The sequence below is a fragment of the Thermobia domestica genome, chromosome 2 (genome assembly GCF_964235325.1).
Source record: "Thermobia domestica chromosome 2, izTheDome1.hap1.1, whole genome shotgun sequence".
Taxonomy (NCBI): Eukaryota; Metazoa; Arthropoda; class Insecta; order Zygentoma; family Lepismatidae; genus Thermobia; species Thermobia domestica.
This window is the reverse complement of record NC_137455.1, coordinates 11064912-11087903: the sequence shown is the minus strand read 5'-3', so window position 1 is coordinate 11087903 and position 22992 is coordinate 11064912. Positions and strand designations below refer to the sequence as shown.

At 37.9% G+C, this 22992-nt stretch overlaps 1 protein-coding gene across 1 annotated transcript; it reads right to left on the bottom strand.

Moving 5' to 3' along the window:
• Nucleotides 1-7388: 7388 nt before the first annotated feature.
• Nucleotides 7389-20765, bottom strand: LOC145670111 (death-associated protein 1). The gene is made up of 3 exons (XM_081738480.1): nt 20518-20765; nt 15160-15277; nt 7389-8293 (listed from the first exon to the last, which is right to left on the bottom strand). The coding sequence occupies exons 1-3, from the start codon at nt 20564-20566 to the stop codon at nt 8131-8133; spliced, it is 330 nt and encodes a 109-aa protein (XP_081594606.1). The 5' UTR covers nt 20567-20765; the 3' UTR covers nt 7389-8130.
• Between the last annotated feature and the right edge of the window lie 2227 nt (nt 20766-22992).

Sequence of the window (22992 nt, the reverse complement as noted above, 5' to 3'; positions counted from 1 at the left end):
CGTTTTTGTTCTGGAAATTCCAATGTCTAAGTTACTCCTCGCAGAGAGGCGACCAATTACAGCAAAAATGGAGGATATTCTGACAAGTCGAGTAAGATCAGCATTTCACCAGTCATGACATCGTCAAGGACGTAGACATCTATCACTAAACAATGTTAGACCATTTGGAGAAAACTGGCTACAAAAAGAAGTTCGACGTTTGGGAGCTACAGGATAAGACTGAAAATATTTACTAGATCGAATTTCTACAAGGTAACCAAAAAAGTTCTTAAACAAAGATCAATACAATAGACGGTACCTACCTGTAGGTTTCGAAGTCATCTCCATCAGCATCCAACACATTTTGCCAACGTTACCGGGTGATAAAACTCGTCGGTCGTGGATGCAAAGAAATCCGTTTGTGTGTTCCACAGGTCTCCTTCATTTGCGAATAATCTACCTTGGAGGTGGCAGTCTAGGGAATGAAACAGGTTGACCCAACGTCCGGTGAATGTAATGCATGGCAAGTTACTGAAAGATTCCGGGTCCTCTTTTTCCACATGTGACTTGGAATTGTCGTGCAAGTATAGCGATTAACCAATGCCGGCTTCTGCCGCAATGCACGGTGTGCACCCTTTTTCAACTACTCAGCAGTAATGGTCTGACCAGGTGGAAGAACTCCTAATGCATAACTTGCCCACAATTCCACCATACATAGACACTGACAGGTCCACTTTAAAGTCATACAACAAACACACGCGAACAAGCTGCTTCGATACCTCCATTTCTCTTCGACACTGTATGTGCACAACGTGCCAGTATTCTTGAAGCTCAATGTAATGGTCAGGTTAACTCCTGACCATTTGACAGGCACGTAAGTCATTTCGTTTCCTCTCTCTGAGCGCATGTTTAATAGCACATCAGAAACGGCAAGAACTTTTTGGTTACTTTGCATATGCACAGGTGCAGAGGTGGTCGTGAGGTGTTAGGAAGAGGGTCATGTGGCGACAACCAATGTCTGGTACGCTTGCGAGTGACATAGAGAAGCAAAGGGGTGGGTGTTTAGGTACCGAGTGAGCAAAAACAAACACGCTGTCACTCGAGTATTCCTTGTTGGCTGCCGACAATGTGTAGAGTACCCAGTTGCTTTACCTGTATGTCTTCTCTATCCTATGCAGTTGGGATCGGACTGTTTCAGCGGAAACGGAATCTTTCTGCAAGTTCATCACACGTTAGATCACTGTTGTCCTCGATGGCTCGTCATCCAGCACATGTAGTCGTCTACTGCGAGGTTCATCAGAAAGGTTCACATCTCCCGAACGAAACTTTTGGAACCAATGTTTGGCGGTACGTTCGTTCACAATCTTTTCTCCAAATGCCTGGCATGGGCGGCAGCTGACAGGCCCACTTTAAAGTCATACAATAAAAACAGGTAAACAAGCTCCTTCGATACCTCCATTTCTTTTCGACACTGTATGTGCCAGTATTATTGAAGCTCAATGGTCAGGCTAACTCCTGATCATTTGACAGGCACGTGCGTCATTTCGTTTCCTCTCTGTGAGTGCATGTTTGAGGAGACCTCAAAAACGGCAAGAAGTTTTTGGTTACCTTGCATATGCACATCTTGACTGAAACAAAACGAAACGTACTCGAGCTATTTCTCAAGCGATTGATCACAAGTGATCAAAATATTGTAATCAGTATCTTACCAAGGAACAGAAAGTAAGAGATCCGTTTATTGGTCTGCTCCCCTTTTTAGACTGACTTCTTGTTTCCTGTTCATGATGATTCATTTATGTTCCGTCAGTTATTAATTTTCTTTATCAGAATCAGTCCTCGTAACAAGCCAATAGCTTTTAAAGCTGGTGACAAGCGTCGGATAGATACAGTTCCTATTTCGATCGCAACAGGTGCAATATTCAACGAGTTGAAACCTTAAGTCACTCCCAAATGACCTGCAAAATCTCATGAATCTGTTGTGTACTAATACCCATATTCGCACTCACCCCGCGAATAGTTATACACATAGTATCAGTATTAAAAGTACCCTGCAAAATCATTATGAAATTATATTCTTACAAGAAGACAGTTATAGATATGCGACAATAATTTTGGACATGAGTGTACATACACGTCCATAACAAATTCCAAAATTTCACAGACTAGCAGTGCCGTTACTAGAAATGCAAACAATGTGAAAAGAAAATCGTCCACAAGACGCTAAAATTGTTTAAAAAAGACTAGAAGAATAATCACCAGGGAGAAATCACTAACGTTTTTCAAGGACATTAACTTCATTTTCAAAAGATATTGATGTACTTGCGCTGTCGGATCTTGCGTCTACTCCCCTATCGCAAGTTTCATATTAGTGAGGGAAATCACAGTGAAACACAAAAGACCGGCGGCAATTCGGGAAACAAACGCCGTTTCTTATTAATGACATACACTCGCAGATACAGAACTTTTATTATACACATTAGAAAAGTACATTACATCACTTTTCAACATATTCACCATTCAAATTTAAGCACTTGCATACCTTTGACAGGTTTGAAATTCCTTTAAAAAGAGAAGAAAGAAAAAAAAACGGCCTGAGAACGAAGCTACCCGTTAACAGCATTGTGAAGCGTATTGTCATTGTCGGAACGGTGCGACGCAAGCCACTGTTTCATGTGCTTGAAGAGATTGTTGTCGATTGGTGCCAAATCTGGGCTATACGGAGGATAAGAAACATTTCAGTGGTACTGCTTCAAAAGTTTCTGAGCGGTCCAGTGGTGTGGGGGCGAGCATTATCATGAAACACCCCCACACCACAGTCCGCGATGAATTGCAGCTGCCGATTTTTTTTTTTTCGCACTCAAAAATCGTAATTACCGCATGCACTTCACATTTAGCAGGTTTTTCTATTGGAGCGTTCATTTTCAATTGTTATAGCGGACGAGTGAACTATAACACAACCTTCTCCTTCCATTGCTCATTGTCTACTGAACTATTGCACACAACGGCACAGGACTGACGTCACTCTTCTCGTCCATTTCTTGCACATGTACATACGGAGATTTTCTTAAAATTGTCCTCGTATGTATATGATTTGTAATACGACATATTCAATGAATTTCTTCTTTATGATCAATAAAGCAAAGATGCATATAGACGGATAAGTTTAAAAATAGTTGCACTGGATAAACTATAGTATTAAAAAACACAATTAGAAATTTATATAAGCGCGGGAAGTTTTTACTATGATTAGATGTTCTTTTAGCCTTACCATGAGCAGCCTTAAGCAAGTTGCTGCTCCTTCCCCTTTCTCCAGAAAAAACAAATCTTAAAAGCCAGAATTTTAAGTATGCTACCCTATCATAAGCAATGAAGGAGAGGGAAACAGCACTCGCACTCAGGAAGGCCTCAATACTACCAATACAATCTCGCTGTATCTGTTCTTTTTTCTTTTAAAAAATAATAGATTATGTTAGTGAAAGATAAAGTAAACACACCTATAGAGAAAAGATTTTAACCTTTTTTATAGAATTCAATATTGAGCTTCAATTTCAATATATCAGTTTGCAATTCCAGTGCAACTAGTTATTTTATCTTTATTTCTTGATGTTCCTTCAATATCTGTTAATTTTTTTTAATAAAAGTATTTCCAGCTTCAATAAGGAAGTCGTTTGTGAAAAAGACTAGTTTTCATCAAAACTGTGATAACAAAATAGAATAAGTGTTCGCTACTGGTCGAAAATTGAGTTCTTGTATTTAACAACAATCAAGCAATTCATACTGATATTTGTTTGACCATTTGGTTTAGCACGGTCCATGTAACCTTAAACTAATGCTACCTAAACATGATTTATGAATGTAGTATTCAAATAGGTCAGCTTAGTACATCTACCATACAGTGGAGTTTTCTCGATGTTACCGCGTTTACCGGCGGTAAACAAATAATCGAAGCAGCATTTTTTTTTTTAATTTTGGTTCACTCCAAGTACAAAAAAATAAAAATTTCTTGTCGCTGTAACTATAAGTCTTCACTGCGCTTCAGTATGAAATTGAAACACCACACCATCTAGCAGATACAAGAGTCTGTTGAGTTTACCGGAGGAAGGAGCGAGCAATCAACATACATTTGACTAAGCAGCGTGGTAAGCAACACCCAGACTCATGGGGCTGCACCTGGGATCGGCGGCGAAGTTAATCGCTAAAATAGACTAAAATAGTGATGTCGTAATTTCCTCCTCGTTACCATGGTGATCGCCATGTTTTTTCTAAACAAATACATGAATCGAAAGGAATGCTGTTAAATCTGCTGTTAATAATCACATACTCTTGATTAGACAATTTTAAAATATTTCGAAGACAAAGTAAAGTTAGTAAGAAAGGTACAGATTAAGAATATGGGGGTCACTATTTAGAAAATTGACGAGTGAAATTCAGCAATTCATGAAGTAACATCTAAGGAATCTTCTACAGGGACCACATTTCTGCGTAAAATGATAAGATAGAAATTGCATAAGAAAATGAAATGAAATGAAATTATTGAGTTTTACGTCCCACGGTTATGCCGGTTAGGCTAAAGGAGACGGTGATGATGAGAGATGAATGAAATGGTGGAATGAAGAAAGTGGGAGGAAACGGGATAACCCCGAGAAAACCCACGCACACGGTGTTTGTCCACCACAAAGTTCACTTGGCGGGAGCAGGGTTTGAACCCGAGACCCCAAGCACCAGAGGTGAACGCTCTGCCACTGAGCCACCGCGGCCCCCGAAATTGCATAAGAAACGCTAGCAATTATACGCAATGAACAAAAGCAATTATACGCAATGTAGAAGCTCTAAGGTGGAGACTGAGAAGCTGTCGGCACAATGAGACTAGAACAAACATACGATTTGTCTACAAGGAAAAATCACTGTCTACTTTGACAATAATGTTAATTATATTGGCGCAATCAGATTTCTTACACCCACGCTTTAAAATATGAGTGTATAGTTACAGTGGCTACCAAATAAAGTAACAAAACCATCAACAAAAAAAAGAAACTAGGCTTGTAGCCATATACGTACGTGCTCAGAATTTTTAGTCTGGACCGATTTCTGATCGGTTAAGTTTTAAACACTAATTCTGTAGCCCTACATATATGCAATGTAATGTGTGATACTGATGGTACTAAATAAAGATTTTCCACAGTTATTTAAGTTTAATATCCATTAATAAACAAGTTAAGTATTTTGACGCTTAATGTAACCTCCAAATGTATAGATAAATACACAAAATCTACGGTATCAAAGGAAACATTTCACTTTCAACGCTTGTCATATTTATTTGGTAAACCGTATTATTTACCAAATTGCTTCCTTTTCCTATCTTTTCGTAGTTTCATTCATTGGAAATCTTTTTACATATTCAAGTATTCCTTTTAATCTGTTTGCAATCCAGAAGTTAATACGTCACTGTTTTCGCTTTGTAAATACGTTCTTAGGCCATGTTGTTTAGAAAATAAAACTGCGATCACCATAGCAACGAGAAGGATGTGACGTCACACTATTTCAGTCTATTTACGAGGAACTAAGACTTCTGCAACAATCCTTGCGGAAGGGGAAGCGGTTTCAGTGACTGTTGCGACATTTCATAAACACATTTGTACTCATCAGCAAACGACGAGAAATCTGTTCCTTCCTCCACACAAAGTAAATAATTATATGATTATTTACTTAGCACAATTTATTGTACTAATTAAAATTTGTTTTCTGTAATACCTATTTTGAAATGTTCAAAATACAAAATTAAAATGAAAAATAAATAAAATTAAAAAAAATAAGAAAACTACTAACCGAATTGTTTTTCGTACAACTCACCCGTGTATTGTTTCTATACTACTCTGGGTTCCTTCTTGGACATTGGCTTCCTCCAAAATACTCGTAGAACAGGTGGGGGGCGGAAGGGTCAAGGTGCGAAACGAAGAAAAAACAACAAACTACATTAGAGTAGCATTTGCAATTGTAAGCTTCAGTGTTATAAAAGCGCAGTGGGGCACTGATTCTTTTAAACCTTGGTTTGCTTTTACTGTGTGGAAGCAATAATGTTGAATGTAAGTAGGCTTGTTTGTCCTCAAGAAAAGTGTGAAATGTTGATCTTCGAAGAGCATCATAAGATTGTGATCCAAGACAGCCTTGGTAGACCATTCCTTCTTCTTCCTAAAAAGAATCAAGACTTACTGGCGATCCGTACAAGGAAAGGTTTAACTCCTTAGCTTTGATTTCCATCGAAAAACAAATATTGTGTGTAATGGGACATTAAGTACGCTTCGAACTTTATGGTAATGATATTCCGATTTTAACTATGGGAGACTCGGGTTTGATTCCTGGCAGGAGCTCAATGCAGTTGAGATCCCACGTTAAGCTGTAGGTCCACGTCTCATATAGCCTTGCTACTGAAAAGGGCACAAACTCAAAATCAAATCAAACGACCAGGGGATTGGAAAATGAAAATGAAATCTTTGAGTTTTACGTCCCACGGTTATGCCGGTTAGACTAAAGGAGACGGTGATGATGAGTGATGAATTAAATAGTGGAATGAAGAAAGTAGGAGGAAACGGGAGTACCCCGAGGAAACCCACGCACACGGTGTTTCCAGGAGATTGGAGTTGGTATGCAAATAATTACAAGTGATTACAGGAAAGTAAGAGGAAACATACTTCATAGTTTTATTAATTATTTTATTGCTTCTACCAGCAAATAAATAGTATTCCATTTTATTTATTTATTCTTGTATTCAATGTCGAACAATTATGCACCGAGGTTAAAGGAGACGGCAAAGCTGATGATAAACTAAATGATGGAACGAAGAAAGAGGAAGGAAACGGGAAAACTCTGAGAAAGACCCACACACAGTGCTAGCCCAGCACAACGCCCATTTGACGGGCGGAATCGAACCGGGAACCTCAACACCACAGGAGAGCGTTCTACCATTGAGCTACTGAGGCTCATTATTTGTGACCGGCCTAACATAAACTAAGTTATAATTAGGACTACATTGTGAATACAGTTCTTGCGTAAGTATACAGTTAAGATGCTCAGAAATATGTAATATAGTGAGAAATGATATACAGTTAAGATATCATATACAACCTAAGGTAAACATAAAAAAAATTTCAGGATACGCCACTGATAACCATGAAGTCTGTTTCCAACAAGAAATATTTATTTTAAATAATATAGTTATGACAGATTTTGCTGCCCCGTGTAAATGCACGTGTTGCACATATGGAAGAATCTGCCTTGAGCCTTACTGATGTATCAGGATCCTTTCTTATAAGAGTTTTGTTTCAAATACCAGTACTTGAATGCTTCTTCTCAGCTACATGAAATTCGATAACCTTCTTTATATTAGGTAAGGTTCTTGGAACAGAAATGAATTTAAATTAAAGTATTATTTATTCGTTTTGCTTGTATTTATCCCAAGGCAATATTGTACAAAGTACAACTTTTTTTTCACATTTCATTTGCATAAATCTAGCATATCTACATATGAAAAATAATAAATCATGCCAATGCAAAACTGCATACGCTTTCAATATATCTATGCATCTATAGGTATATAATATAATCTGTCATTTATATATTCACATTATACAATTCTTGAGTTACAAAGGAGAAGAAACCTTGTAGATACCCAACACCTTTACAGAGAACAAAATATCCGATAAATCCACAACCAATACACCACAAATAGTTACATTTTCCTTCTTAAAGTAAAAAGTACGTAATACATAAATCAAAATACATAATGACTATACTGATACTGTCAGAAGAATGACCTAACAAAAAATAATGTCATTTTCCTGTTTAGGTATACATAAACCTCCGAAAAATAAATCCCTTAATAAAAGCAAATAATCCACCGGGCAGTTACTCAAATTGGTCCCTCGTCAACATTATTTCATTAAAAAAGAAACTCTGATCCCAAAAGAGAAACAAAAAATAGAAGTGTCTTCAAAACAAAATGATTATTTAAAAAAAATATATATAACTAGCTAATTATCACCGTTAAACCTATTCAGTCTCAAGTCATTAGATAAGAAACAGGCTTTCAATTCGTTACGAAACTGAACAGTCTTTGTAACAATTAAATGAAAACAAACAGAAAAAGAAAACTGTCTACTTCCTTGGCTGTTGAATCACGTTTGGCCTATTTATATGAGCAGGTCTAGGTTCGTGTGTTGGCAGCGGCTTATCATGGAACGACTGGACAGCTTCTGTTGGGAAGTCTGCATTGCCACGGGCTGGAGCTCCCGATATGGTCTGTAGACTTTTAGGAGGGCTGGAAAAAAAAAAAAAAATTGTAGCTGTTAACTGTGTCTTTGTATATTACTAGACTAAGGTAATCATAACCTGAGCTCTGACAGGTCTAACATCGTGTAAGCTGACGACAGTGTTGCGAACTGTCATAGCAACAAGAATCAAAGCGAACACTTGACAGAACGGTGGAGAAATCGAATTACTTTATCAGTGATTGAATCAGATTATAAGTTGAAATATTTACAAATTAGATTTTCTTAAAAAAAAAAATAATCGTACTTCACTTTACTTCTCAACGTTCCAGCACAACTTAGTTCCACTAGGCCTGACGTTCTTGCTACAGTATTGAACATATATTTTTTTTCCTTTTTACACTTATTTATACAACTCTGTCCATTTGACAAGAATGCTATGGAAATAGAATGGGAATTACATGGTACAACAATCGGTCTACCTTTCTGTCGCCGCAGGGAGTAGGTTTTCGTGGTATTGGAAGCGAAGAGGGTAGTGAGTGTGTCTGTATACGGCTCTTTTATAGTTCAAAGGCAATGACCCGTGATTTGGAATGTCAAGCTGAAATTTGTAGAATTTCTAATGGTCTTTGTAGGCAATTTGTTGACATCCGAAAAAAATATACATAGTCTATATATTATAGAAACCGTTATAAAGAGCTTTTCATAAGGACTGATTTAGAAATTGAATAGTTGGAAAGTAACGAACATGATCCAGTTATGTTTGTATTTTCGTAGAACAGTTTTTTTAAACAATATGTGAAGGGGAGGATAGGTTCAGACCCACAAAAATACATTTGGAAACACTAGGTTGTCTCCATGGTAACAGGACAATGTTGTCGTTTTTATACCTACTCAGTACTGTGAAAGTTTTTCTGTTGTCAGGTTGTTTTGCCTTTTAGTGCTATGTAATCTGTGCTATAATCTCAGTGCATTGATGTGGATATCGTGGTGTAATTATTATTTTCATTCGTCAGTGAAAAATAGTTTGTTTTCGTATTATTCATATAGACCTAACGTATAAATTCAGCGTGTGTATGTCTGTGTGTTTGTGTTTATGAACACAATGGCTGAAGTGCGTAAGAAGTGTGGAAAGGGGGTGCCCTTAACAAGTCAGGCACGGGAATTTGTGTTTAATCTTAGGGAATATTTCCAAAAAGAACGTGACAACGACGGTCGCTTATTGCCATTGAATAAAGTGATTGAAAGAGTAGCTTCAGCTTTACACATCAGCCCAGCAACTGTGAAAAGAATCACAAAAGGGAAGTGTCCGAAAGACCCCGCTGAACCGACGGAAACTGTATCTACCCCAGGAAAAAAGCATAATAGGCCATGTACAGTCACAAATTTGGATGATTTTGACATAGATTCTATTCGACGTCATATCCACGATTATTATAAGAGGAAAGAATACCTAACAAGAAGGAAAGAAAAAAAAACTTATGGCGTCTTTGAAAAAATTGGGCTGTTCAAGGGAGGGAAAAGTAGTCTGAGCAAAATTTTGCACAACGTAGGCTTCACTTGGAAAAAAATTTCCAGAAGAACTGTTCTTCTTGAGAGGGAAGATGTAGTGGCGCATCGTGCCCGATTTTTAAGGGAAATAACTCGTATTCCTGTTGAGGAAATAGTGTGGGTTGAGGAAACATGGGTAAATGCAGGACACGCTAGGTCTACGGGTTGGACAGACAACTCAACTCGTGAGACTTATAAACTCCAATAGGAAAAGGCGGTTGCCTCATTCTTTTACATGCAGGGTCAATATATGGGTTTCTTCCACATTGCATGCTTCTTTTCCAGTCGAAAAAAACAGTGGACTATCACGAGGAAATAACATCTGAAAAATTTAAATCGTGGTTTCAAGACTCTCTTCTCGCTAATATTCCTCCTCGCTCTACTATTGTTTTGAACAATGCATAGTTTCACAATACAAAGGTAAATAAAGCGCCTACCACGTCTACCAGGAAAGAAGCGGTGTTAAAATGGCTTGAAGAAAATCTAATTCCTGGTTTTTGTTCTTCAATGAACAAAGCTGAATTGCTCCAGGTTTTTCGACGTTACAAAGACACGGTAGAACGTTTTGAGATCGACGAATTAGCCAAGACAACAAGACATAAAGTTATCAGGTTATCCCCTTTTCATTGCAATTACAACCCAATTGAGTCGATTTGGGCACAATTAAAAGGTTACGTTATGGAAAACAAGACATTCACCATGCAAATTGTTCCCGTTTAATATTGGAAGTGATTAAAGAAATTACTCCAGCAAAGTGGAAAAAAGTCGTGGATCATACTTGGCAAATAATTTGAACTCCATGAAGGATGAAGGTAGAAGGTGAAAACATTGTAGAAGAACTGGTCATCTCGTTCCAAGACAGTGATAACAGCAGTGACGAAGACGCAACAGATGATGAAACTATGAGTGATCATTCAGAGACATCGTACGGAAGATCTGATGTACAGGCTTTGATGGGCTACTGCGAAGCAGGATGTCTACAGTAAATGGCATTAAACTGTTTACAACTGAATGCCATTCTATAACGTAAGTAGTTTTCAGTTTTCATCTTTTTTTAAAGATATAACATTATGTGTTTAGAAGTTGTGATAAGTTTATTTATCCGAAACAAAAATAAATAAATAAATAAAAAATCAATGCATGTGTGTAGATATTCTAGGGGGCGCATATATATTCTAGAGGGGGCTCAGCACCCCCTTGAACATGCCCGAATTCAACACTGTTTTAGTCTAAAGAACACAACCATAGAATGTAAAACAAAATCATTATTCTTGTTCCTATGAATAGTAAAATAAATTCAATAAAAAGGTGTCCCAAGCCACAGGCAGCCTAAGGAAGAATCCCCACAGAGTTCCACGCAAACTAAGTGATGTGAATTTAAGATTCTAAATTCTCCACGGAAGCAGAGAGAGGTTCGAAAACTGCGAAACTCCACGCAAGCAGAGTGGTGTGGGATTATGAGGCCCTAGAGCTCCAGGCAAGCTAGAAGTCTTGGGTTAGGTACCTCTCAACGCTTCAGGCAAGTTGAGAGAGGGAGTTTGAGCAGCCGAAGATTAATGCTGAATGAGGGGTCCCCTTCTAGTTTTAAATCTGCTCCAGTGTAGCGGTGTCGCTGGTATTCCTTCTTTATCACATGACCACTGATGGTACTCGTGCTCCTGTCGCCTGCCACTGTAGTAGTTTGTAGTAGGACGCGCGTTGTATTGTTAATAAATACAAACACGTATTGATTGATTGTAAACAGAATCATGTGCAGATTATTACAATATTATTAGAATTTAGTGAAAAAAAAAAGTTTTATGAGATATAACTAATCGACAGATCATACTGAGCCAAGAATGGCTGGTTGCATCGTATAGTCAATGTTAGTTGTTGAAGTACAATTATCTCTGAGCCTTACAAGGAGAAAGCAGACTTTGGTAAATGAACTTCGGGGCCATTTTTTGCAAGGTGAAAGTGCACATTTAAAGTGTTCATATTACAAACTTAGAGAGCGCAATGACCTAATATAGCAGAGAAAGAGCGTCTTAAAATTTTCGACTCGCCGTATATGTCGTACGTTGCTCAAATTTATCAAGTGACTGAGTGGCAGAATCTGCAGCAATTGTGACACGTGCCAAGGGTCCCGGGTTCGATTCCCGCTGAAGTTTTTTTTGCTTCAACCAATAAAGTAGCCGCTTGTAGCTACAAGTAAAATGTTAATTCACCATATGTTTGTAATGAATTAAAACAATAGAAATATTTGAATCAGTTGTAAAATCTTTCAATCTTCCATGTTAACTAGCAACGAAATGTAATCTATTTCGTAAATATATTGATATCACGAATTATATTATGGCTACCATAATCGTTATGTAAAAATGTTCTTGGCGCTTCGTGTCTACATTGGTTGAAGCAAAAAACAAAAAAGAAAAACTTGACTCCAGCGGGAATCGAACCCTAGACCCCTGGCACATGAGTCACAAATGCTACTGATTCTGCTACGCTGTCACTTGATAAATTTGCGAAACGTACGACATATGCGGCGAGTCAAAAACTTTAAGACGCTTTTTCTCTGCTATATTAGGTCATGGCGCTCTCCCAATTTGTAACATGAACCCTTTAAATGTGCACTTTCATCTTGCAAAAGTCATGAAGTCTGGAAGCTGTTTAAACATTTATTAGAGATCAGTAGTATATTTAGAAGGTTAATTAAAAGTAAATACCTTGGCTTGTAAACTACAGTACAGGGTGGCCCAAAAGTAGGTAAAAAGTCCCGTACTGATCTGCTCACTATATTTAATATCATTTCTTATTTTTATTAACATTTCTTTATTATTTGTTCTTAATGTGATTTTACTTATACCTTAAGCACGGAACAGTCGAAGCAAATAGATCATAAGATAGAATATTATATACTTGATCAATGCAGGGGCGTATACCTACTTTTGGGCCACCCTGTACTTTACACTACCTAACACAGTGAGTTCTCAAGACATCAGTTCTGACTTGGTGCACTCAAGCGGATATACGGAAACTTGCGCCACACACTAAAAATAACTGGAGGCTCATGGTGACGTCAAAAAATAATCAAGGTATATCAATCACAATAAATTTCTGCACTTATATTTTTTTCCATTCTTTTTAATACATGCGCCTCACATATATCCTATTGATGCTGTTAATTGCTCCATGCAGAAATTGTGGCGTAATAGTAAGTGATCGGTGCTTTCTATATAACTTCAACTGATTACGTAGCACAAGAAAAAAGTATCTGTATCTTCACGCGATTATTAAAAACCTTCAATCCCTTGCTTTAACGCTCTCTTCCTTTAGAAACGAATATTCAACGCAAAATTGGTATTCATAGAACAGGCACTATTAAAATGTAATTTAGTAATGCGAATAACTATAACGGGTTACTTCTACAGAGTATAAGGATGAACTAATTTGAGAACTAGAAGCGTTCTCCGCGTTGGGTTTAGCTTGACTTGCCAGAAGGCAAAGCTCCCGGATCGTTCAAAGGATTGCAAGATAATTATAAAATGTCATTATAGAGTAGACGAATGTTAATATAAAATGATTGCACTGGGCTAACTTATAGCCTTAGCAACGTTCTTGTCTAGATGATCATCCAATCCTTCTTGGATTAACAGAGTATTTGCACAGTCCGAAACCAATATTTCAACCAACTTTAATGTAAAACGGAAGAAAATTATTGTAGGTAAATATGTTCGCATAAGAAGTTTGTAAATAACACATTTGATAATTCTGAATGAAGTTATCTGGCTTTTATCACACGCTTCACCTATAGAAAGCGCTTTTTTTTTTTTTTTTTTTTTTTTTTATCAGCCTGCCTGGCGACAGTAAGTCGGAGAAACACTTGCATCATTTCTGGCGAGAAATTACGCAGTCCGCTAAAAAAAAATTGCACTCCTTTTAATGTTCTTGTATTTTTATTCTTTCGTAGCAAAGAAATATTAAAGAATGAATGTTCCCTAAAGAGTCTTGTATACTTGTGGTAAAAAGTAATTAGAAAATTCGTCATTTTTATTTCGAAATTTCCGGTCTTGTCAAATTCCCTGACTTTTACCAGTTTTCCAGGTTTGTCGCCACATGCGGAGAAAAGGAGATCAAAACATTAGCGCAACATTTTAAGAATCTACCTTTATATTCTACCACAGACTTCGAAAAATAAAATAAATCACTCTTCACACATGGTATGAATTCGAAGTACTTCAGAAGCTAATACAGTATCGGAGAAAAGTTATGTCAAACAGCATTCCGATTTTACGCAAGTTGCTTTGCATTTGTCATTGTTACCTGAGTCAAATGATTCTTGTGAGAGATGGTTTAGTTTATTGAAATAATAAAGAACAATTTGAGGTCGTCATTTAGGATCGGACAGGTTTAATAATTTAATGCTTATTAACAGAAATGGCCCATCATTATAAAATTTTAATCCATCCAGAACAGTGGACAATTGGTATTTCAGTTATTAAACTAAGACCTGTACCTAGACACAAAACTTAATGCTGCTTTGTAAAACTTAACTTACATTGCATGCTATCTTCGAAGGGATAGCCTCACACTAAGAGAAGCTTGTACTTTTTATACTAGTTAGTATAATTTACGGCCAAGACATCTACTCATCACATTAGATCTGATTAGTTATTATTATGGCGCCTGAGTTTCAGAGCTTGCAAGTAGGCCAGAAAAAAATATTTTTCGAGCCACAGACATAACAAATTTCCGAAAGTGTAACTCTACAGAGAGATGGAAGAGTGCCGAATTTCACTACTGTGTTTCGCTTCAAGTAATCGACATAAACACACGAAATTTGGAATCATGAATTCAATATGACACTTTTTTTTGTTTCAAATTTTGAACAAACGGAAGTAGATGCAGAATTTGATATAAGGGACCTATTATGGATTTCTCTCATTTGCACGAATTTTGAAATTCTAGCTTGATTTCCTTGGTCTGCAGGACAAAGAAAGGGGAAAGGTGGCTCAAAATATTATGTAAGCTAATAATACAGATTTAGAAATAAAATGAAATCTTTAAATTTTACATCCCACGCCTATGCTTACTAGGCTAAAGGAGACAGTGGTGATGAGAAATGAGTGAAATGAAGGTGGAAGGAAACGGTAGAGCTCCGAGAAAACCCATGCACACGGTGTTTGTCCACCACAAAGCTCACTTGGCCCGAGCTGGGATCCAACCAAGGACCCCATGCAGCAGAGGTGAACGCTCTGCCACTGAGCCACCGCGGCCCTTTAATACAGATTTAGACTTTTTGCTGTAATGAAAAATTAGTTTGTTAAAATGAAATATACTTTTAAATAATTGTCAATGATGCCCTAAAATAAGAAAAAATCCATACCTGACTGATACTTTTAGTGGTGTTTCCACTGCTTCCGATTCTTTTCCAGGCTTCGCCTCTTTCTCTTTGTCATCTTTAGGAGTTTTATGTTGCGTTATCCGCATTCCACCAGCTTTCACTGAAACAATAAAAACATGCCAATACCTCAAAACAGTTTGTTCTGGCGAACATCCTTTACAACAATTACTACATGCGGATTAGTCAAATGAAACATAAATGAGCCCTATAAAATACTCTGAGCATGATGTGGAACTACCGAATTAACTATATAACCGACAACTTATAGGAATTTAAGTGGGCACATCGTGTCTGGAATCACGAAACAGAATGCGTGAAGTGCAATTGAGACTGGTGTCATCTAATAGTGCATTGCTAGTTGTCTAGTGTGACGATTAACTGAATCTGGCACCCAACAAGACCGGTTGCTAATCGCAGAAAGTACACTCAACCAGCAAAAAATGGATAATACACACTTTGCATGTTATTTTGTCAAGAACAACTCGTCCGGGTTTTCTTTCGCGATGAGAGAACAAATTCTCTGCATAGTACTGAAAACTATTTCAATTGTCAATCCGTTTGGTAGTTACTATTGAGTTTGTACTACTTTCACTGTACGAAATAGATGATTCCAACGCGCAGGAACTCAGGAAACGTCTATTTTCTAACGTCAATTTCGTTGGAATATCCGCTGCTCTATGTTCTAGATTTGTTATCCTATGTTTGGCATCCTTCAGAACATTTTAAGATCCGAAATTTCACATCAGATACTGAGCTACGCACTTGCATGAAGAATTTTGCTTGTCCACATCCTAAGACTTTCACCTTTTCCCAGTATAGTACAGACAATACAGTCACTGCATTCTGTCTTGCGGCAAATATTTTATAAGTCCATGTATGTAGTCACCGGGAATTCCCGGCCACTTGGGAAACACCATGGCTCAGCGTTAGAGCGTTTACTTCCAATGTGCATGGTCCCTAGTTCTATCACCGCCTAAGTGTGGTCGACCACATCGTGCCCGTGGGTTTTCTCGGGGTACTTCCGTTTCCTCCCAAATTGTCGTTCCACCAATTATTTCATCATCATTTACTTGCTTTAATAGTTATCTCCCTTAACCTAAGTTGCATAATCGTGGGACGTTAAATTGACAGATTTTATTTTTATTTCACTTGTATTCATAAAATGGCGAATTCGAAGGGACCCACACACACTGCGACCACTATTTCATTTCGAATTCAAGCACGCACTGTAATGGGAGGAGGATACAAACACATCTTTCAAAATATTTTCCCATAAATGCAATCTTCCCGTGCGACGAACGGGCATTTCAACTGATTTTTATCAACTTAAAATTCGCGATCGAACTTTAAGAGTTCAAGACAAGAAACTTGTAGTAGCTAAAAAGAGAAAACTACATTTCGCTTCTCTACTTACGGCCAAGATACTAATGTATACCTACATTTTTGAAAAATGAATTGTTTTATTAAACTTGGATAACTTACACTATTTCGACCGAAATGAATATTCGGACTCAATTCTGAATTTTTAAAAACTAAACTTCCTAACTTTTACACCAATTGTACCTCTATGTTGAGTGCTCATCCTTGGTGCATGGGATCGGTGGTTGGATCCTAGCTCGCCTCATTTCGGATTTGTGGTGGACAAACACGGCGTGCGCGGGTTTTCTCGGAGTTCTCCTGTTTCCCCACTTTCTCCATTATCATCATATCAGTCTCCCTTAGCTTAAGTGCATAATTGTTGAACGTTAAACAAAAATACGATCGGCGGAATGACAATATATGGCAGCGAACAGGATAACCCCAAGAAAATCGTACAACCTGCCATGAAAAAGGAAAAAAAATGAAATTTTTGAGTTTTACGTCCTACGGTTATGCCGGTTAGGCTAAAGGAGACGCTGATGATGAGTAATGAATGAAATGGTGGAATGAAGAAAGTGGGAGGAAACGGGAGAACCCCGAGAAAACCCACTCACACGCTGTTTGCCCACCACAAAGTTCATTGGCGGGAGCAGGGTTGAACCCGAGACTCCTAGCACCAGAAGTGAACGCTCTACCACTGAGCCACCGCGGCCTCTCCCATGAAAAAAGGCATTTAAAGTTTTATACCTCTCTCGGGTTTACACAAGGGGGCAGACAGAAAAGAACCTAATCTCTATTCTACCCAGTGGTGCTACTAAGCTGGTAGAACATGTTAAAATATCTCCAGTTCGCAGACCCGTTTGTTACGCCCAGACATACCCAGACACAGAAAAATTTAGCTTAACTATCTTTGTTTTCAGAAATTCCTACAGCTACAGGGTTAAACATATATTATCTCAGAACAAGGTATAACCGTTTATTTCTTAACCTCAAATGCTCAGATATCAAGAATGAGAACTGGGATCACAAACGTAGTGATAAGCGTTATTTATATTTGAAACGCATACATACTATTATCAACAATCGTCGAACCATTGCTGGATTAAGATCTTTCTAATATATTTTCTGAAAACTATCTTGGAAAATTAGTTTCCAAAATATTCGCAGTGCTACCTAATTTTGTCACACCACCTTCTATAAAGATGGTGTATAGGTCTCTACTTGTAGTATCCTGTAAAAACTTTGCTTTTGCTTGCCATGTATGTTTTGTTCCCTAAGACTTATATTTCTACATACCTATCCATCTACTCTTCCCCCCTCTCTCTCTCTCTCTCTCTCTCTCTCTCTCTCTCTCTATATATATATATATATATATATATATGTGTGTGTGTGTGTGTGTACATAACCAATTGTTAAAAAAAATAGACCACCACCACTGATGTACCCTACCCTAATATTCCGCACCTCTACTAGCTTTTAATTCGTTAGTAAAACATAAAAAGTTAACATTATACACAGCTGGCCGCCTTATATATATACACACATTAACGCCTCTTTATCTTCGGACGTGTTTCTGTGATAATGTAGTGTACTTAAAAACAGTTAAAAGAATTTAAGGTGAAATATGTCATCTGTAAACACACAAACACCGTTAAAAATTGCATCCTATCCCAAAGCTAGCTTGCAGTGACCACCTAGCACAATTTAGTTTTTTTTTTTTTTTTTGAATTGCATTCACTAACAAACGTACACAACAACGCTAACGCGCACGCTCCCTTTCGACGATTTGCGTCAAACCTTGCCTGTATTTTATGTTTAGAAGCGGAGCGATACTGGTATGAAACCACGACAAGTGCTATTGCAAAGCATACCATTGCCAAAACGAACTTCTTTCCACTACCTTGATGGAGCGAATGTCCACCATCGCTAACGCGCCTGCTCTATTCGGAGCCAACCTTGCACTACCTCGCCAGTCCACTAACTTCGCCCTACGCTGACTCGGTTAGATAGCATCTGTGCTTTTTAGTGGCCACCTAACACAAGTTGGTTTGTTTTCGCACTAGTTTTGGTGCTGGTTTACTTTTGGCGCACACATTTTGCAAAATTTATAGGCAAAATTCAATACTTTGCATGAAAAGACATTTACAGGGAACAAATCTCTGCAAGCCATACAATTAAATACAAAGTAACACACCTGCATTTTGTATACAAGTGTACGATTACTAGTGTAAAAGCCTTACAAGTGCTTTCCTACGAATAAAACAAGTGAATCCATATGAAAGAAGATTGTATTCGAAACTCTTTTCCGACAGTGTATTTCTACACTGTGTACATAAGTTATATTTTATGTTTACAAGTGGAGCGCTACTAGTATGAAACCATAACAAGTGCTACTGAAACTCGTGTAATTGCTGAAAAAGAAAAAAAAATCGTTTTTACTAAATTCCCTTATGCATGTACCCACCTTCGCTGACGCGCCTGTTCCCTTCGGACGCACCTTCTCGCTAACGCTCGGGCCTTCCATCGTCGTTCTGCCCTGACTCGGTTAGATACCTACTCTAGTGGCCACCTAGCATAGGTTGATTTGTTTTTTGAACTGTAGATTTTATTCATATATTTGGAAGCCGTATTTATAAGCAAATCGTAAAAGAATTGTAGTCTTTCAACGGTTACTTTTTGTGGTCCCCTTGAATTTTATCTATGCCAAGTGACATTTTTTTCATATCGCCCAGTGGGAACCTTTTAGGGGACAAGGAGGATATTAGTGAAAGAATTATACTTTATCAAGTTTTTTTTCTCGTGGTGCGACCCCAATAAAAGGGATATAAATACTCCTCATATTAGGCTAAATACAGCCCACAATCCTGTAAATGATATAAGTATGTTCTGTTCAATGAATTACCAGTATATATTCGACTGATGTGTAATGACGATTTCGAAAGCATTGTAAATCATTTATTGTAAGTAATTCTATTTAATGGGTAATAGGGTCCATGTTCCGTTAAGGGGGTCCTAAACTAACCTAACCTAACATAACGTTATATTAAGTAATCAAACAAAAATCAATAGAAAGAAGTGGAGAAATTGCAAATTTCGTGTGGAAGAAATTACTGGACCCCCTTAACAGAACATTGACCAGTAAGAGTTTCGATGGGAGGGGGGAATTAATTAAAAAAAATAAAGGTAGTTGATATTCTTGTTTCGATGTTCAATTATTCAAGAAAATATCGTAGGGGACCTGTACAAACCGTGACGATAAGTAAAAGTCACTTATGTGGGAAAAGAAAGGAAAATAACGAAGACAGAAAATGTGTTCTGCGGAGCTCGAACTCTCCCTTCATTCGCTAACGCTCGCTCGACAATACTGTGTGAATTAAATATTGGTACCTTACCTAACCTAATTTAACGTATAGATCCATAAAACGAACAAATCTGAGAATATCGCACAAAAGCAGATGAAAGAGCTGTTATCCCCCCCCCTCCATCGGGAAACATTCATTTATTATATTAATGTATTTGAAGAGAATTGTAAATTGTAACAAGTAACATGATTTTTGTATATAATTGGTGCCGTCTATTGCAACATATGTTAATGACAATATATATATATATTTTTTAAATCTATCATTCGCTATTAAAACAAGTTATCTTCGCACAAAGATAGCAAGCATAGTAAGACGACTTCCTAGCACATACGGCAATACTATAATTATATTTAGTTCGTATTCATATGCTTATTTAAAAAATGCTTAGTTTACACTTTATACACATTAAAATATATATATATATATAATTGGCATTCTATTGCTGCACTATACTATATAAAATAATAATTAGAAATTTTAATTTTCGTATTAGCACGTCATGATTCACTCTCATTTCATTTACTGTCCGTTTAAAATGTCATAACCCTAGTTCCAACAAAAATATTATATAAAACTGTATGACGTGTGTAGCTTGTTAATACAAAACAAAAGTTACCTGCTGGTGGATGTCCAGCTTTCAATTCTGCTTCCGTCGGCGACGACATAGTGAAACAGTCTATGCCAACACAATACTAAACAATAAGGAAATTAAGATAACAAATATCGACCATTTAAACAAAGGACCTCAAGGTTAAACTCAACGAGTTGAAACGCTTTCAATACGTCAGGGTCACATTCGTTTTCTATTCTATAAATACTTGTGAGTTGGCTAGAATAGCACAGACTACCTCCTATAATTATTTACTGTTTGCAGCGCTGCCAGACCACACAAAACGCGAAAACCGAACGCAATCTAAGAATTCACAGTTTTATCCTCCGGAGGACCGTACACTAACATTTCTCATGGAATCGCGATTCTTTTTAATTAAATACATCACCTTTTCTTTTAAGTATGTCCAGACATGTTTATTCTATTGCCATGAAATTATGTGCAGTGTAAGTAATAGAGCATCATTACAATTATTTCAAAATATATTAATGGTGCAGGATGGCAAAATACATGGCTGGCAGAAAATACATATTCACCAATTATTAACTGTCTACATTGCAGTTATCATCATTCTCAAAAAAGATAATAGACTTCGTGTTCGAGCAACACAGAAGATATCTTGCTATGCAATTTAACTTATTTTGATGTCGAGAAGTCACATGCAAATTTATGCATAATGTCTGGTTAAAAACATGTATATACTATCGAAGTAGTAAGTTTGTTTCTTTTTTTTATTTTAATTATTCATTTTACAGAACGAAGAAAGTTGCAGCGAGCTGTGGACCAATAGGGACTGGAAGATAGGAAAACATTACAGAAGATTACATTTTTTGTTTAAAAAATAAAGTATTACAACAAAGTTTCAAGAAGACCTACGTAGTTCCTACGGTCAAGGAGTTGGACCGCATATTATACGAAAAGATCAAATCACCATATTTGTAGTCAAGTTTGTACAGAGTTGCCACACTCCTAGCTCTGTTGTGGGCTGAAAAATCGAATCGAAAGAAAAAGGGCTGAATTCATTATTTTATACCAGTGCAATGCATGGCTCTATACACGAAAAACATCCAAATAGGAGGATCTCGAACAACCGTGGAAGTACATGAAACTTTTCTCGCAGTAGGAAGTATAAAGGTAACCAAGAAAGTTCTTTCACTTTTTTGCCCACCACATTCAGACATCGATATGTCACCTAACACGTAAATGGAAGATCAAAAATAATCCCCATCAGCATCGACGACCTTCTGCCAACGTTCTTGAAGGCTATGGATTCCATCGCGGTAGAACTTGATGGATCGTGAAGCGAAGAAGTTATCAACTGTATTTTGCACCTCTACTAGGGATTTGAACTGGCGTTCTCTACGATGATTGTCCAAAAAAACGGAACAGGTGATAATCGGACGGCGTAATGTCTGGGGAGTATGGAGGATGCAATAGTGTTTTCCATCCAAGGCGTAGAATGGTGTCCCGGGTCATCCTAGCCACGTGGGGCTTAGCGTTGCCCTGTAAGAGGAGAACCCCTTTGCGATTTAGAAGTGCTGGCTCCAGAGTTTTGAGTTTTTCTTCAGCAGACTCGACTGCTGACAGTACACAGTTACATTGATGCTCTGACCAGCTTGTAGCAGTCCCCGATGCACCATGCTGCGAACAGTCCAACAAACATACAGGAGGACCTTCTTCTGGTGCAGTGCTGGTTTCGGATGTTTTGGAACCGACTCATGGGATGCTAACCAATGGTGAAGGCGTCGTGGAGCTTCGTACAGGACCCGCTTCTCATCACATGTCAACATCCTGTCCAGAAATGGTTCCTTTCTCAGACGAGGCAAAGAAACACAGGTATCCGCTCGCATTTCCTTCTGGCACAGAGTTGAATCGTGTAGGGCCCATCGACGCAAGTTGTAGTGCTTCCCAAGTTGATGAAGTGCTGCCGAATGGTTTCTCCACTCACACTGAATTGTAATCCCAGTTCCTCACATGTGTGGCCACTGTTCGCCTCAATTGCTGCCTGAAGATCTTCATTTTGTACATGTGTTGTTCTTCCGGCACGTGGTGAGTCTTCGAGTGTTTCGTCACCGTCCTTAAACTTGTTAAACCACCGCTACACTGTCCGCATAGTCACGACACCCTCACCGAAGGCCTGGCATATCTCCTGCCCTGCCGCAGTGGCGTTTGACCCCAGTTTGAACTCGTACAGCATGCACGCCTTTATTATGCTTTGTGAAGGTCCCATGTTCACTCTGTCCTTACGCAAGTTCAGAGTGTAACTGAACTGCCACAACCAGGTAGTATGTTGGATATACCCACACCAACAACTGACCGCCTTATCTCCATTCGCATTCAACTCACGGTGTCAGGGCCAATTGAACACAGACCTTTACAAAAAGCGAAAGAACTTTCTTGGTTGCCTTTATATAACAGAAACCGCAAATTACAAGGGAGGACAGTTATGATCTTCGGTATATATTATAAGGAAACCAAACG

What these genes read in the sequence shown, in the direction of transcription:
- LOC145670111 (XM_081738480.1), bottom strand. Translation starts at nt 20,566, where the DNA reads ATGTCGTCGCCGACGGAAGCAGAATTGAAAGCTGGACATCCACCAGCA. An exon ending in AGCTGGACATCCACCAGCAG is followed by an intron (nt 15,278 to 20,517) that starts GTAACTTTTGTT and finishes TTATTGTTTCAG; the next exon opens with TGAAAGCTGGTGGAATGCGG. An exon ending in CCACTAAAAGTATCAGTCAG is followed by an intron (nt 8,294 to 15,159) that starts GTATGGATTTTT and finishes TTTTTTTTCCAG; the next exon opens with CCCTCCTAAAAGTCTACAGA.